Source organism: Panthera leo, chromosome B1 (assembly GCF_018350215.1).
Source record: "Panthera leo isolate Ple1 chromosome B1, P.leo_Ple1_pat1.1, whole genome shotgun sequence".
Classification (NCBI taxonomy): Eukaryota; Metazoa; Chordata; class Mammalia; order Carnivora; family Felidae; genus Panthera; species Panthera leo.
The window spans coordinates 95,591,585-95,608,805 of record NC_056682.1 but is presented as its reverse complement, the minus strand read 5'-3'; the positions used below and the strand labels follow the sequence as shown (position 1 = coordinate 95,608,805).

The window sequence follows — 17,221 nt, the reverse complement described above, 5'->3', positions numbered from 1 at the left end:
ACAGAGGAAGACAGAGGACTGGGTTACATTGAGGGGGACTACAGAGACATAGTAGTCAAATGCAATGATATATAAATTTGGGTTGGATCCTGAATTTAAAAAAAACAAAAAGCCATAGCCCGCATTGGGCTCCACATACAGCGTGGGGCCTGCTTGGGGCTCTCTCTCCCCTTCTCTCTCTGCCCCTTCCCTGTTTGCATTCTCTTGCTCTCATAATAAATAAATAAACTTTAAAAAACAAAACAAAAAAACCCAAAACCAAAAAAAGCTGTAAAGGATATTTTAGGAAAATATGAGTATAGATTAAAAATAATACTGATTTTTTTTTTAAGGTATGGTAATAGCAGTATGATTGTGTAGTAAAATGTCCTTTCTCAGGGAGAAAAAATGCCAAGATATTTAGGAGTGAAGTGTCATGATGTCTGCGGTCCATGTCCAAATGGCTGGCAAAAAGAGTGCATATGTATATAAAGACAGATGGAGCGTGTGTGGCAAGACATTAAGAATTATCTTGCTAAAGGGTAAATAAGTGTTCACTGAACAACGTTTAACCTTTTTATGGGTTTGAAAGTTTCTAAAAATAAAAAAATACACAATTAATGGGAACCAATTATTCACAGTGATTGAGGGTAGAGCTCAAGAATCAACGGACTTGTATTTACATCTAGTTCTGCTACTTCATAGAGGTGGAACCCTAAGCAACCTAAGTATTTTGGTTTTAAAAATGGTTTTTTTTTCATTTTAAAATGGGTTTTTGTGGTTTCTTCCTCCACAATTCATGTTATACTTTCAAACTTTACCACCCCACTTATGAACTGATCCATATCCATACCAGAGAAAAGGCAACTAGATATAGATCTTCCTTGTCTCTTTATATGAACGTAAACCTACATTGCTCAGACAATTTCAACTTCCATAAGCCTTACAATTCAAACCAACAAACAACTCATTATTTTAACACAAAAATATCAGATTTAGTCTTGATAACAGACTTGAAAATAACAACATAATTCACAAATTGTATAAGTGCCAGCATTATGTGATCAAAATAATGCTGGGCTTAGTATAGCAGGAGAAGGTACAGGTGTAAGTTCTGGCTTTAATTAGTATGTAACTTTGAGGGAGTCAATAATCTCTTGGAAGCTTCAGTTTCTTTACCAGTAAAATAAGAGGTCAAACCAGATTTCTCCAGTCTTAAGCTGCTCTAAGATACTGCAAGCCAACAGGTTTTTTCCTCTTAACTTCTTATACATTCTAAGTTTCTTTCTGAGGCTTCTTCAGGTGTGTTAATCTTCACTATATTCCTAGCCTAACCCCCCCCCCCCTCCAAATTCTTCTACTCCCACCCAGGCCCATACTAGCTAAAATGGTAGGGACTGCTTTCCTGAGATAATTTTTATTTGAATTGAATTTTTATTTAGCACAATTGATGCAATTAGCTGATAGTTAATTAGTTATGTCCATCAGGCAAAAACTTAGGTAATATTTAGTTGTAAGTTGTGAAATTCTGTAAACTTTTGAATGTTAAATAATTTTGAAGTTTAAAAACTCCTTACTTCCTTCCTGGTTCTTAGGGTAACATCTTGCACAAGCCGAGACACTGTTTCTTTCATTTTCTCTATATCTTCTTCTTTTTGCTTCTCCTCAAGTAGAGCCTTCAAAAAAATAATCACTTGATGTCATTATAGATCACACCGTTATTAATAAAGGTAACATAATAAATGGTTAAAAAGCTATCCAATAATCACTTTGTGGAAAGCAAACATCTTATGCTAAACTTCTGGGACATCTCCACTTGGAATCTTGCCTAATCTGTTACTTTCCCTCACCTTCTCACCTGACTTTATCCTAAAAATTTATTATTTTCCTCTGGTATTTATTTCGGCCAGGGCCATCACTCTTCTAACCCCTAGAAATCTTAAGAGTTATTTTTCAATTTTCCTTTTCCTTTACTCCCTATACAAAATAAGTCATCAAGTCTAGGTATTAAAGTCTTGGAAAAAAATCTCTTGGACTTCCCCTTCTTTCCATTATTTGATATTATTCAAATTATGTCCCTTGTCACCTCATTCCTTGATGTTTCTATCTATCCAATCATTTTCATCTCCCAATTAAAAAATATTCTTATAATCCTAGTTCTGTTGTCAGTCACACTCCCATTTCTCTGCTTCTCTCTGGAGTAAAACTCTAAATTCTGCACTTGCTCATCTCCAATACTTTTTCTTACACCAACTCCAATCAGGCTTTCAACCATCCATTGTCTCCATATTAATAACCTGTGAGTCAATTCTGAGTAACTATCTTATTTGATCTGTCAGCAGCACTTGAGATAACTGATTTCTCTCTTTTCTTTGTTTTATTTTCTTTATTCAGCTTTTAGAACACCACAGTATGGGTTTTCCTCCTAACTCACTGATCACTCCTTTTCAGTCTGCATTGCTGTTTCTTCCTCTTCTTCTAAACCTCTTTAAAAATTGCACTATCCATCAGAGGGGAGATGGGTGGAGGGATGGGTGAAATAGGCTACAGGGATTAAGAAGTGCACTTGTGATGAGCACTGGTAATATCTGGAATTGCTGAATCACTATGTTGCACACCTGAAACTAATATCACACTGTATGTTAACTATACTGAAATAAAAAAAACAAAATTGACTACCCAAGACTTAAGTCCTTCATCCTTCATTTCCATCTATCCTTTTATGGTTTAATTCAGTATCATGGTTTTCAATATCATTTATATGCTGATAACTCCCAAATTTATACCTCTAGACCAAATATCTTTCTGAGCCTGGAAGTGCTCCAATTCTAGGCATGATTGAATCTTTTTTTTTTTTTTTTTTTTAATCATCATATAATAAGTGGCCCTGTGTTTTGACCGTACTATTTTCCAAAGATTCTATACACATTCCCACCTGTTTTTTTTTCAATTGTTTAATAAATTTCCTGCTGTTTAAATAGGTAAGCTAGTAAGAGGTACAGCTGTTTTTTTTGTTTTTTTTTTTAGGTAGAATTAACAATAAGGTGTTATATTAGCTTCAGGTGCACAACAGAATGATTCAACAGTTCTATACATTACTCAGTGTTCACCATTAAGTGTACTTTTAATTCCCTTTACCTATTTGCTCCATCTCCCTACCCACCTGCCCTCTCTCAACCACCAGTTTGTTCTCCATATTTAAGAGTCTGTTTCTTTTTTTGATCATTTTGTTTTTTAAATTCCACATAAGTGAAATCATATGGTATTGTCTTTCCTCTGACTTATTTCACTAGTATTATATACCTTCTAGATCCATCCATGTTGTTACAAATGGTAAGAATTTGTTCTTTTTATGGCTGATTAATGTTCCATTGTATATATATACAGCCCATCCGTTCTTTTTTTAATTTAAATTCAAGTTAGTTAACATATAGTGTAGTAGTGGTTTCAGAATTTAGTGATTCATCACTTTCATATAACACTCAGTGCTCATCCCAACAAGTGCCCTCCTTAATGCCCATCACCCATGCAGCCCATCCCCCACCCAACAACCCTCCAGCACCCTGTTTTTCTGTATTAAAGAGTTTCTTATGATTTGCCTCCCTGTTTTAATCTTATTTTTCTTTCCCTTCTCCTATGTTCATCTGTTTTGTTTCTTAAATACCACATGAGTGAAATCATATCCTATCTGTCTTTGACTGACTTATTTCACTTAGTATAATACACTCTAGTTCCATCCATGTCATTGCAAATGGATTTCATTCCTTTTGATTGCCAAGTAATACTCCGTTGTATATATATACCACCTCTTCCTTATCCATTCATCAGTTGATGGACATTTGGACTCTTTTCATAATTTGGCTATTATTGATAGCACTGCTATAAATTATTGATAGCACTGCTATAAACATTGGGGTGCATGTGTCCCTTCAAATCAGCATTTTTGTATCCTTTGGATATATACTTAATAATGCAATTGCCGGGTTGTAGGGTAGTTCTATTTTGAATTTTTTGAGGAACCTCCATACTGCTTTCCTGAGTAGCTGTACCAATTTGCATTCCCACCAACAGTAAAAAAGTGTTCCCCTTTCTCTGCATCCTCACCAACATCTGTTGTTGCCTGAGTTGTTGATTTTAGCTATTCTCACAACACCAAATCTTTATCCATTCATACATGGATGGGCACTTGGATTGCTTCCATATCCTGGTTATTGTAAATTATGCAGTAACAGCTGTTATGATGTAACCACTTTGTGTGGGAGAATAAGACAATGAGGAAATAGAGAAGCATTATAAGAGAACTATAACACGCTGTGTTTCATGTCTGTTTGTGTGATCAGTTGAGAGAACCCCTGGCTTTGGAATAAGCAACTGAAGGTTGCTTAAACTGAAGGTGGGATTCCTCTAACAATTAAACAATGAGTCAGGAGGGAGCTTAATATGCAGCCATAACCAGTCTCTTTAAGGGTCTGTTGACTTCGGACCTGAGTGAGCAAATTTGAGGGATAGGCAATGAGTATTGTCACTACTTCTCTGTCCATTGTTGTTTACAAAAAATGTTCATCTTTAGTGACCGGATGTTAACAATGCTCATATGACTAGGCTTCAGAGGGGAAAGATAAGTAATTCTGTCCTGCTCTTAACTGTTCTAGCTAACTTAGAGTTAAGAGCAATTCCCAAGAATATTATGTGTATGTTGTGCCTTTCAACCATCCTAAGAGACAGTATGCAAATCACAGATGGGATTATTAGCAGAAAGGCATGACAAGCATTTTGCATTCCCAGTTTAAATAAGGATATTATTTCTTTTTTATTTATTACCTTCTTAATATGTGATTTATATCGCTGGTTTTGTTTTAATAGCCTTCTTGGAAAACCTCTATCATGTTAAGAGGAAATATAAATAAAGTATTTCCTGTGTACTCCCCATATTTCCCAGTAGAGTATTATGCAAATGTTAGGTATTCAATAAATGTTGGTTAAATGAAGTAATGATTTAATGATCTCTACATAAAGGAGGCAACAACATCAAAACCAAATCCATCCACCTGGTGACTTCTATAAACTATACACCATTTATATGGAAGTGATAAAACAAAAAAATATGATATGTGATACACAGGAATCACAATTGTTAGAGGGTTAAAAAAAAAAACAGTGGCGTGAAGGTCCCAGTTAATAAATCGTTACAGCTAAATTTAATTCCTGTCAATTAAGCTTCTGCTCTATTAGAGTAATTATGTAGGTGATGAAGGGGAAATCAAGATGAGTAAGATTGATCTGATTCAACCGAATAAAATATAGTATATTGTAGTAAAGTGCTATAATAGCTTTTTTAAAGTATGAGACTATAGGGGATGAAGATTATTCACATAAGGATTGGAGACATAAAGTCTGATATAAAAGTTTTGAGAGAGGGTTGACATTTTATCATCTTTTTAAAAAAATTTTATCATTTCATTTCATTTCATTTCAGCAATCTCTACACCCAACATGGGGTTCAAATTCATGCTCTTCCAACTGAGTCAGCCGGGCATCCCTATTTTATCATATTTTGTGGTTAAGTCTTACCATGAAGAATACAGTATGTCTATCAATGCAGAGCACAGCAATATTATTTTCATATGTTTATTCTGTAGTTACTGATTTCCTTATTATTAGGTCACATGGAGGAACTTTCAGTATTATATTATTTGTAAACATGTTTACTAGTTTTCTTACCTGATTTTTTTGAAGGTTAGCTTCTTCTAAGAGCTGCATGCTATTTCTGGCTCTTACAATAGCTTCATATTTTTCATTTTCTAATTCATTGCACTTTGCTTGTAATTCTCTGGTCTGTTTTTCCAAATGTGTTTTTTGTGCTCTTAACTGAGTGGCTTCTTGCATTGCTACACAGAGTCTAAAAGTCAATAATCACATTGTGAAAGTTAAATATCTTTAAAGGGAAGAAGGAAAATAGGAGATTTAGTGAGCATCTAGTATAGAACAAACACTATTCTGGTTACTTTCATATGTATTTTCTCATTTGATCTGCACAAAAGTTTTGTAAAGTAGGTTTCATTATTTCCATCTTAAAGAACAACAGACCCAGAGAGATTAAGCATGTGATTAAGTCCATATGGCTAATGAGCTGTAGTGCTGAGAATGAGCCTAGATATTGATTCTAATTATGTTACAGTTTTTACAGTATCACATTACATTATATAATCACAAGACAATGTTTTAAAGCAAATCCTTAAAGAATAAGTTGTTGTTTCTATTTATATTGTCTTCTAAAAATTTTCTTTTTTTGCTTGGCTCCCTTTTCCCACTCTCTACCCAATTTAATGTTAATTTACTAATGTATACCTTTAAATATTTTTCTCCGTGTTCATAAAATTGTATACACATATATATGCATGTATACACATAGATAAGCATGCAAAGTACATATACATCGGTCCATAGGTATTTTAACATAATTTTTTTGTGTTATAAAAATTAAGATCATAGGGTGCCTGGGTGGCTCAGTCAGTTAAGCACTGATTTCGTTTTAGGTCATGATTTCACAGTTTGTGAGATCAAGCCACAAGTTGGTCTCTGTGCTGACAGCATGGAACCTGCTTGAGATTCTCTCTCCCCCTCTTTCTCTGCTCTTTCTCTCTCTCTCAAAATAAACATTAAAAAAAATTAAGATCATAATACACCCTTTTCTGCACTTGCTTTTCTCATTCAATATCTTACGGAAATCACCTCAAGCAATACATCCCAAAGCTCTTTCTTTTCCTGGTATGATGCATGGAACTTCATTTTACTATTAATTTGTATTTCCCTGAATACTGGAGAGCTTAAGCACATTTTTAGTTTGTTAGCTATGTGAATTGTCCTCTTCGAACTTCCTCTTCATATCTTCTGCCAATTTTTTTTTTTCTGATGGGTTATTTGCTTATTCCTTTATATGAACTCTTTTAATATTAAAATATAAATGCTCAGGTTGTTCTGTATGCTACAAATATTTTTCCAAATCTACTTTTTTGGTTGTTGCTGCCTACTGACTATTTAGGAAATTTTCACTACACTAAAAATGTTCACTTTAATATAGCTAAATTTGGCTTTATCTTTCAGCTTCCAGGATTCATTTTTTAATAAAGACTATCTCCCTCATTAATACATTGCTAATGTAATTTCATAGATTTCCTCAAAAGATTGCTATGTCTTTAATATTTTTAACCAGTAAATCTTAATGCATCTGGAGTTTACTTCTGAATGTGTTGTAAGAGAGGAGTCCAATTTAACTTTTTTTCAGATTGATGGCCAGTTGTATGAATACCATTAGTAACTGATGAAGTAAAATTATCCCTTTAACATACTAAAATATGCAAATATAATGATTTACTTATGGATTATCATGTCTCCTTGATCTATTGGCCTATTCTATACCCAAATCATATCAATTTGATTATGACTTTATAATAGGTTCTGATACATTGTTGTTGCTGTTTGTTTGGTATATCTGCTTCATTCATTTTTTTAAACTTTTTTAAAAATGTGTATTTATTTTTGAGAGAGAGAGAGAGAGAGAGAGAAAATGCAAGTGGGGAAGGGACAGAGAGAGAGGGAGATACAGAATCTCAAGCAGATTCCAGGCTCCGAGCCATCAGCATAAAACCTGATACGGGGCTCGAACTCATGGACCATGAGATTATGACCTGAGCCAAAGTGAAACATTTAATGGACTGAGCCACTTAGGTGCCCCTCTGCTTCATTCTGAATGAAGTGAGATAAGGTCTACTACCATTTTAGTCAGGGTTCTTAGCTGCAGTAGTAGAAGCCAACTCTAATTTACGCAGAAAAAAGGTTTATTAAAAAAGATATTGGTAAGTTCACAGACTTACTGGGAGAGCTGGAAAATCAAGTTTGAAGCTTTGTAGCAAGAAATATGCCTAAAACTTCACCACAGGATTAGTTGATTCTCTCATAAAGAACTATAATCTGGGGAATTACCCAAACATGGAAGGGAGATAAGATCCAGATGGCCCAAAATAATGATCATAACTATATTTTATCAGATCACCCTTTCATCAAATTTCCTAGCTTTTGCATCACATATTTAGCTATCTTATTACTTACTATACATAAGGTTATTAATGTATCTTTTTCAATATGGTGCTATTTTTCACTATATAAAGTCTCTCTTTGTTCTGTTTGCTGCTTTTTACCATGAAACCATACCTAGTATAATAGTAAGACTCACTCCTCCTTTCTTTTTTGTTTATAGTTGATAATATGCTCCACTAAAACCTTTACTTTTTTATATTTATTTATGACAGAGAGAGAGAGGGAGAGAGACAGAATCTGAAGCAGGCTCCACACCTAGTGTGGAGCCCAATGTGGGGCTCGATTTCACAACTGTGAGATCATAACCTGAGCCTAAATCAAGAGTTGGATGCTTAACCTACTGAGCTACCCAGGCGCCGCTAAAACCTTTATTTTAAATTTAAAATAAATCATCTTTCTTTCCTTGAAATCTTTGTTCTAATTCATTTATCCTTTGTTTTAGGTATTTTCTAATATAACATATTACTGGCCTTACTTTTTAATCAAACTTTGCAAGTCTCTGCCTTTTAATGGAATTCAGTCCTCTCATATTTTAATGTGATGATTTATATATATGACATTATTCATTCTATTTCACTTAAAAATTTTTTTTTAATGTTTATTTATTATTGAAAGACAGAGAGACACAGAGTGTGAGCAGGAGAAGGGTAGAGAGAGGTAGAATCCGAAGCAGGCTCCAGGGTCTGAGCTGTCAGCACAGAGCCCGACGCAGGGCTCGAACTCACAAACTGCGAGATCATGACCTGAGCTGAAGTTGGTCACCCGACCAACTGAGCCACCCAGGCGCCCCCATTCTATTTCACTTTAGTTAAACATTGGTGGTAGAAGATGAAGCAGTCCGTACCTCTCCCAAAGAGGTATAGGGCACATGGCACTTTACTAGCATTATTAGTTGAGCCATTTGCTTTACCATGGCATCCTCAGGGTCAAGCAGAGCAAGTAACTCATGAAAGGCATATGCCAACTTCATCTCTTAAAAGCAGGCTTTGTTTAGGACTGTGTGCATTCCAATCCTCAGACAAGTCTCTCTGACACTCACTTCCAGGCTTCACTAACACTCATGTCAGAAAAAGCCTTGCAAACAAAAGATTCACATGCATTCAACAGTCTAGCAGCCCCAGCAACCACTTGGCTCTGTAAAGTCAGACTGGTGTTAGGAGTCAAGTGGAATTACAGTAAAGCAGATTCAGATAATCAGTTTCAAAATATATAGGTTTTCACAATTTTATAACATAAAAGGTGTATTACTACTATTCTTACTCTAATAAAAGCGCTTCTACATGCTTTATAGCCAAATCTTGCAAGAATCCTGTCAACTTGCTAAAATTGGGTCCAATTCCATCTTTGTAATAATGGTAACAACAAGGATGACAGCAAAAACTTGTAATAACATTCTTTGTGCTATGTACTTTATGTTAAAGAAAACATAATCCTCAATATCTTCAACAATGCTGTGAGATAGGTTATATCATTAACTTATGAGATAGGATATAAAGTTATAGTACATAAAAGATAGAAGATAGGTTATATCATTACAATTATCTTATAGATGAAGAAACAGAAGTACAGAGAGTAATCAACATGCCCAGGATTATTTATCTAGTTACTGGTGAAACTGGAGTTTGAACTTAGTCTAGGTCCAGAGCCAGTGTTCCTAGTAAATATACTATACTGCCAAATAGAAACTTCCACTTAAATGGTACAGATCCAACCCACAGATCTATGTATCTATAACTACACAGCAGGGGGCGGTCATTTCATCTAAAGTTGGGGATCAGAAGACATACCAAAACCCAGGGTATTGAGTGAAAGTTTGAATATTGAACCTCATTACTTCCAGACTCCTTCAACTTTGGAATACACTCACGCTTGTGCATTTCTACTCAGCCCACAGCAGAAGATTAATGAATCCTACCCTGGGAAAACTGGCTCAAGAAAGATTCTCATATATGGGAACTGCCTAAGGAAACAGCCAGCTTACTGACTAAACATAATAAAGTCTGGCAGATCCCAACCCACCTATACACACCTAGCTTCCTATCTGCTTTCTGGGGTCTTACTCTTTATTTTTAACTGAAACATATTTGATATACAACTCTGTATTAGTTTCAAGTATACAACATAATGATTTGGTATTTTTTTACATTGCAAAATGTTCACTGTAGTAAATTTAGTTAATATATATCACCACATACAGCTGTAATTTTTTCTTATGAAAACTTTTAAGATCTATTCTCTTAGCAACTTTCAAATATACAATACAGTATTATTATCAATAATCACCATGTTGTACATTACATCCTATGATTTATTTCTTTTATAACTGGAAATTTGTATCTTTTGACCATTGTCTCCCATTCCATCCCCTACCCCCTCCCCGGCAAACACCAGTCTGTTCTCTATCTATGGGTTTGGTGTTTAAAGATATGGAATGCTTCACAGATCTGCATGTGGGCCATCCTAATTTTCTCTGTATTCCAATTTTTAGTATATGTGCTGCTCAAATACTTTGGTGTCTTACTATTAAATATCAATGGATAGAAAGGATCACCAAGCATTTGAAGAAAGACAGATGGGCAAACAGAACAAAAGGAATGTAGAGAGAACACAGATAATGCAGATAGCAGAAGAAAACCTTATAAGATACATATTTAATACACTGAACTAAGATATAATATATATTAAATAAGAATAAGCTACTACAGAAAAAGAAACAGAATAAGAAATGGCTCTTTAAAATAAAATTTATGATAACTAAAATATTCAACAGATGGGGCACTTGAGTGGATCAGTTGGTTATGTGTCCAAATCTTGGTTTCAGCTCAGGTCATGATCTCACAGTTCCTGAGTTTGAGCCCTGCACCAGGCTCTGTGCTGACAGCATGACAGAATCTGTTTGGGATTCTCTCTCTCCCTCTCTCCCTGCCCCTCCCCTGCTTGCTCATGCACGTTCTCTCTCTCTCTCAAAATAAATTAATTAAAAGAAAAAAGTCAACAGATGGCTAGTTAGAAGAAAATTTAAGGAAACCTCCAAGAAAGGAGAAAATCAATGAAGGAAAGGAAAATCAGGGAGAAAAGATAGAAAAATTAGGTAATCAATCCGTAAGGTCCAATATGAAACTCATATTAAGTTCAAGAAAAAAGAACAGAGGAAAAAATGACTAAAACCATCAAATGAAAATTCCTTGAACTGAAGGACATGAATTTCTAGACTGAAGTGTTCCCAGTAAGATGAATGAAAAGGGATTCTCACTGAATGTGCACACTGCAATTTTAGAACACTGATTGTGGTGGTGGGGGTGGTAGATGATCCTAAAAGTCTTCAGAGGGAAAAGAAGAGTCAAAGAGAAAATATTGGAATTTTGAATGACATAGGAATTTTTTCCCTACATCCAAAGGCTAGATAATATAAGGAAAATGTCAACATTCTAAGAATAAGTGATTTAAAACCTTGGATTTCCAACCTATGATTCATTACTCAAGGAACTATCAAATACCTTTGAAACAGGATAAAAATATTTCTAAATAAGCAACATCTTAATAAATGTATCCCATGTATCTTCAGGAAGCTGATGAATCCATCAAATGGGTATTTGGTGGTATCCATCAAAATGAGGGGGAGTTAAGAAAGAAAGCAGCATTCGTGGGGATGCAAAAGACAGGCTTCAATATAGGAATGGCAAGAAGGAAATCGCAGGACCTAGTGAATTAAAGTTTTAAAATGAGAGTTGCATCAGTCCTAGTAGTGAACAGTTTGAGGCAGAGGATGGAGGACACCAATGGATTTCTTTAAGAAAAGGATGTAATGGCAATGACCTCATGTGGTTGACCAGATTGAGAGTCATTTTAGAGCTTTGATAGAGTATTTAGCCAAGAATGAGTATAAAGTACATAGAAAACTTACTATGTGAAGAAATGAGATAATTAATAAGAATGTATTTCTCATTATAATGCTTGTGGTACTATACGATTTTGAAACAATGCATATATATTTTCCTGATAAAAATAAAATTAAAAATGAATAAAGCCAATTTGTAACTAATATATAAAAACCACCTTACAGAAATAATATAATTAAATAATTTTATTTGGTCAATATTAAAAAAATACTCAGATTAGTTTGAAAACATTTCATAATAAACCAAAGAGCTATAATTGTGGGAAAGATTTAAGACTTATTCTTTGTAACACTGAAGACTGCTTTATTCTTTGTGACAGTTTATTAGACTTTACTCTACCTTGTTCTATTTCATTAAGACCATTAAAACAATTAAGATCCAAAAACCATTTTTTACTGTTCAGAATTCTCGGGGCGCCTGGGTGGCGCAGTCGGTTAAGCGTCCGACTTCAGCCCGGTCACGATCTCGCGGTCCGTGAGTTCGAGCCCCGCGTCAGGCTCTGGGCTGATGGCTCGGAGCCTGGAGCCTGTTTCCGATTGTGTCTCCCTCTCTCTCTGCCCCTCCCCCGTTCATGCTCTGTCTCTCTCTGTCCCAAAAATAAATAAAAAACGTTGAAAAAAAAAAATTTAAAAAAAAAAAAAAAAAAAAGAATTCTCATCATTTGTTAGTCTAATAAGTAGACTAGTTCTCCTCCAAATACTTGTTCATTCTATTAAATCCTAAATCTTATACAAGGTAAAGGTTGAAAGTGAAAAGAATTGTGAGTTTTCTAGAAAGAAGTTAACTTTACTCTGAAAGAAGGGGAAGATTTGAGAAAGTAAAATAATAAGCATGGTGCTAGGTTCCCTATATATTCTTATCTCATTTAATCCTAAAGAAACTACAGCTAAGTGAGGTTGGTTAACTCCTCCAAGGTACAAAGACAGAATACACTACAACCAGAAATCAAAGCAACTTTGCCTCTAAATCTCAAAATCTTTCTCCTCCAACAATTTATATTCCTGTCGCCAAATAGCCTCACTTTGAAAATATCATCAAATTAATCTTCATAAAATATTAATTTCATCATGTAATCCTGACTCAAGAATCTGTAATACATCACATGAAATCCAAATTTGACTATCTCCAAGGCCCTCCATATTTTCTCCAACATATTCACTAATTTCCAATGCATGGCCTTCTATTCTACTTAAAATCGAGACCATATTTCAACATCTTTAAAGAATTTATGTATTCTATTATGCTTAGAGTAGGGATAGAAAATAAAAAGCTGAACAATGATTGGAACGAAATTCACTTTCCACCAGTCACATAACTGAAGGTTTTGTAGTCCTATTTGCATAATCTCATTTTAAAAGAAACATCAAATTTAAAAATATGAAGAGGTAACTTAGAGCAATTCAACTCATTTAACTTCTGCCTTATTCAAGCTGAGCATATACAAACCGCAAAATATTTCCCAGAGAGAACTGTCATTCTCTGGAGGTAATTAATTCCCAGGATCCATGAATCATCTAAAAAGGGGAATGGAGGGGATCCTTTCTTTGAAAGACAAAGGAAATGGCTTAATGCTTCTCAGATGTTTGTGGCATTTGAAAGAATCACAAAGAATAATTTTAAAAATAAATAATAATTTTAATAATGCCAAAAAGCATTTACTGAGGCAAAAATGTCTTTGATTTTGTGGAACAAAGATGACCATTAAAAAGCTTACCTTTTTTTTTTTTTTTTAAAGTTTGTTTATTTATTTTGAGAGAGAGAGAAAGAGAGAATATCCCAAGCAGGATCCATACTGTCAGTACAGAGCCCAACATGGAGCTTGATCTCAAAAACTGTGAGATGACCTGAGCTGAAGTCAACAGTCAGACGTTTAACTGACTGAGTCACCCAGGCGCCCCCAAAACATAGCTTTTCTAACTGCAAGTTCCATTAAATAAGATACATTTACACCTAAAACATACTAGCTAAACATTGTTTAGAAACACATATCAAATATACTAATAACTTTGCTTTCTCCTACGTAAAATACAAGAGATTTTTAAAGTTTAAAATAGATAATTGTTTTTATTCTAACAGTAATATTAGTTTAATAGCTCTAAAAGGAAGCCAATGTAACAATTTCCTTTTCAGAGGTGGCTAGCTGAATATTGGACTTTAAAAAAATATTCTTAGATTTTCTTATATAGGCAGTGATCTCTTCTTACAGAGCTATTTGGTTAGATCATATTATAGCTTTATATTAAAAGCAAAACAAAATAAAACAAGAGTAACAAAAAACCACAAACTCTCAACATTAAAAAGACAACTAAAAGCACTGCTGAATGAAAAAAAAAATGAAAAAAAAACCCCCCAAAAACCTAGGTTCTTTATGATTCAATGCTATCAGAATCAAAAGGAATTGATACTCACTATTCAGTTAACTGTCTCAAGTCTCTAGCATTTTTCATAGCATAGAATAGCCACTAAGATAACAGAAATGAAAATCTACAATCACAAATTTTTTTCTCTAAGGTTAACACAAAGAAGTTCAGGAAAGCAGCAGTACAATAAATCAATCAACTGCTGAAAAGTTTAGATAACTGAAAAACAAAAACCCAAGACCCTCGTACATAAAATTATAACTCCTTTCATCACAAGTTAGTAGTTAAAATCAATTAGTTCTCAACCTGCTATGAGAAAATAATATTTTTATTACTATTTTGAAGCACAGGAAACAGAAGGTTAAGTATACTAATTTTTCTTCTGAACAAACAATAAATTAGCCATGGACTAGAATGGAGATCTTGATTTTTTTTTTAAATTTTTTTTAATGTTTATTTATTTTTGAGACAGAGAGAGACAGAGCATGAGCAGGGGAGGGGCAGAGAGAGAGGGTGGCACAGCAGCTGAAGGAGGCTCCAGGCTCTGAGCTGTCAGCACAGAGCCTGACGCGGGGCTTGAACTCACGAACTGTGAGATCATGACCTGAGCCGAAGTCGGACGCTTAACCAACTGAGCCACCCAGGCACCCCAAGGAGATCTTGATTTTTAATGTGCTCACGTTAGCAGGCTATTTATGAGATTCCAATCAGAGTAGATTTTTCATTTATAAACCATAAAGTAAATTTATGGGCTGTGGTCACTGTATCTTTAATGGATTACAAATGACAATTTTTAAGTCTCTTAAGGAAATAGATAGCAATTAAAAACAACCTACAGATACATTTAAAAAGTAGTCTAGACCTTCAACGACAACTGAAATTACTGCTCCAGAAGGTTCCAGGGCAAACATCTATAATGATTTCTTGGGTATTTTTTTTTCTCTTGTGTGTCTACTTAGTAAGTAGGTTCTACCAATTAGTTTTTCTATATAATTTTTACCCAACTTTTTCTGCTTTAAGATGGAAAGAACATTTTCATTTGGGGATTCACTTAACTTGACAATGACTGGGGAAAGGGTAAGACAGAAATGGTCTTTGAATATACATTCAAAATATACCAATATTTTGAACATGATTTTTTAAAATAAATAATGTCCAGTGAATCAGATTTCAAACTTACAAGTATAGTTTGTTTAGCACTATAAAATATATATTCTAGAAAATATCATAAACTGAAATTCTAATGTGGAATACCTTTTGAAGGTAACAGAGAAAGCTAGATGTATTTAACAATTTACCTTGTTTCTAATTGTTTTATGCTAGATTGTAACTGCTGTAAACGCCTATCTGATGCTTCCTCTCTTCCCTGGGCAGACAACATATCCTCCTCCTAGAAAATAAAGAAATTGGAATCCTGAGTATATGAAAATATAATACATCATTATATAGCATAAAGAAAAGAATTCAGTCTATAAAGGTATTATACTTCTAGAATTTATTATGTAAGTTTAAAGAAGGGATAACAGGGGCACCTGAGTGGTTCAGTTGGTTGAGACTGACTTTCAGCTCAGGTCATGATCTTGCAGTTCACGAGTTCAGCCCCATGTTGGGCTTTGTGCTGACAGCTCAAGGCCTGGAGCCTGTTTCAGATTCTGTGATTCCCTCTCTCTCTCTGCCCCTCCCCCACTCATGCTGTCTCTTAAAAATAAACATTAAAGAAGAAACATTAATAAACATTTAAATATGAGAGCCGTCCATGAAATATGTTTCACTAAAAAAATTCTGTAGCATAGTATTTATGGTATGACTCATTTTTTTAAATATTTCTTTTTTTTTTTTTTTTTTAACGTTTATTTATTTTTGAGACAGAGACAGAGCATGAACAGGGAAGGGGCAGAGAGAGAGGGAGACACAGAATCCGAAGCAGGCTCCAGGCTCTGAGCTGTCAGCACAGAGCCCGACGCGGGGCTCGAACTCATGGACCGTGAGATCATGACCTGAGCCGAAGTCGGATGCTTAACCGACCGAGCCACCCAGGCGCCCCAACTCATTTTACATTAAACAAAATTTAAGTATATGCGTGCGCACACACACACACACACACACACACACACACACACACACACAGAAAAAAGGTCTTTACGCTATAAATAATCTGTTACCGTTATTACTTCCTAGGGATTTGACTGCAAGGTAATTTTGTATATCTCTTTATTGCATATTTTGTATATAAATTGTGCTTTTCTTTGTGTATTTCTATGGTATTTGCATTTTTATGAATAGCATGCACTACCCTTATAACTAGAAAAATAATAAAGTTGAATTTTTAAACAAGTAAAAAAGAAAATCAGCAATAACAGTTTAGAAACAAATCACACATATACTAAATAAAAAAGGGGGAAGAGACCTATTAATTTTATATTAGAAAAACAGTAATCAAAAGTCATTATAAGTTTCACCAATATTTCAATCTACTTCTATAGTGTAAGTCTAACAAAACACAGCACAAACTGTATGTAGATAATCAGCCTTTAGAATATGCTCTTTTATGGGGCGCCTGGGTGGCGCAGTCAGTTAAGCGTCCGACTTCAGCCAGGTCACGATCTCGCGGTCCGTGAGTTCGAGCCCCGCGTCAGGCTCTGGGCTGATGGCTCGGAGCCTGGAGCCTGGAGCCTGTTTCCGATCCTGTGTCTCCCTCTCTCTGCCCCTCCCCCGTTCATGCTCTGTCTCTCTCTGTCCCAAAAATAAATAAAAAACATTGAAAAAAAAAAAATTTAGAATATGCTCTTTTAACGTGGTTATACAGCATCCTGTTATAATCACAGGATATTTCTTCTCTGACATAGCAACATTCTGAAATAAATCGGTTTGATTGGCACCACCTTA

The 17,221-nt window shown here is 34.8% G+C and overlaps 1 protein-coding gene across 4 annotated transcripts in view; it reads right to left on the bottom strand.

Moving 5' to 3' along the window:
• The window catches only part of SCLT1 (sodium channel and clathrin linker 1), a 220,620-nt gene that overhangs the window by 91,188 nt on the left and 112,211 nt on the right, over window positions 1-17,221 (bottom strand). For all 4 annotated transcript variants that reach the window (XR_006201717.1, XM_042935491.1, XM_042935492.1 and 1 more), the window contains 3 exons: window positions 15,634-15,725; window positions 5,701-5,878; window positions 1,557-1,655 (listed from right to left, as the gene is read on the bottom strand). Coding sequence is in view for 3 of the 4 variants with exons in the window: in XM_042935491.1 (XP_042791425.1) it covers window positions 1,557-1,655; window positions 5,701-5,878; window positions 15,634-15,725 (369 nt within the window). In the remaining variant the exon portion in view is untranslated. The remainder of the gene's footprint in view (window positions 1-1,556; window positions 1,656-5,700; window positions 5,879-15,633; window positions 15,726-17,221) is intronic.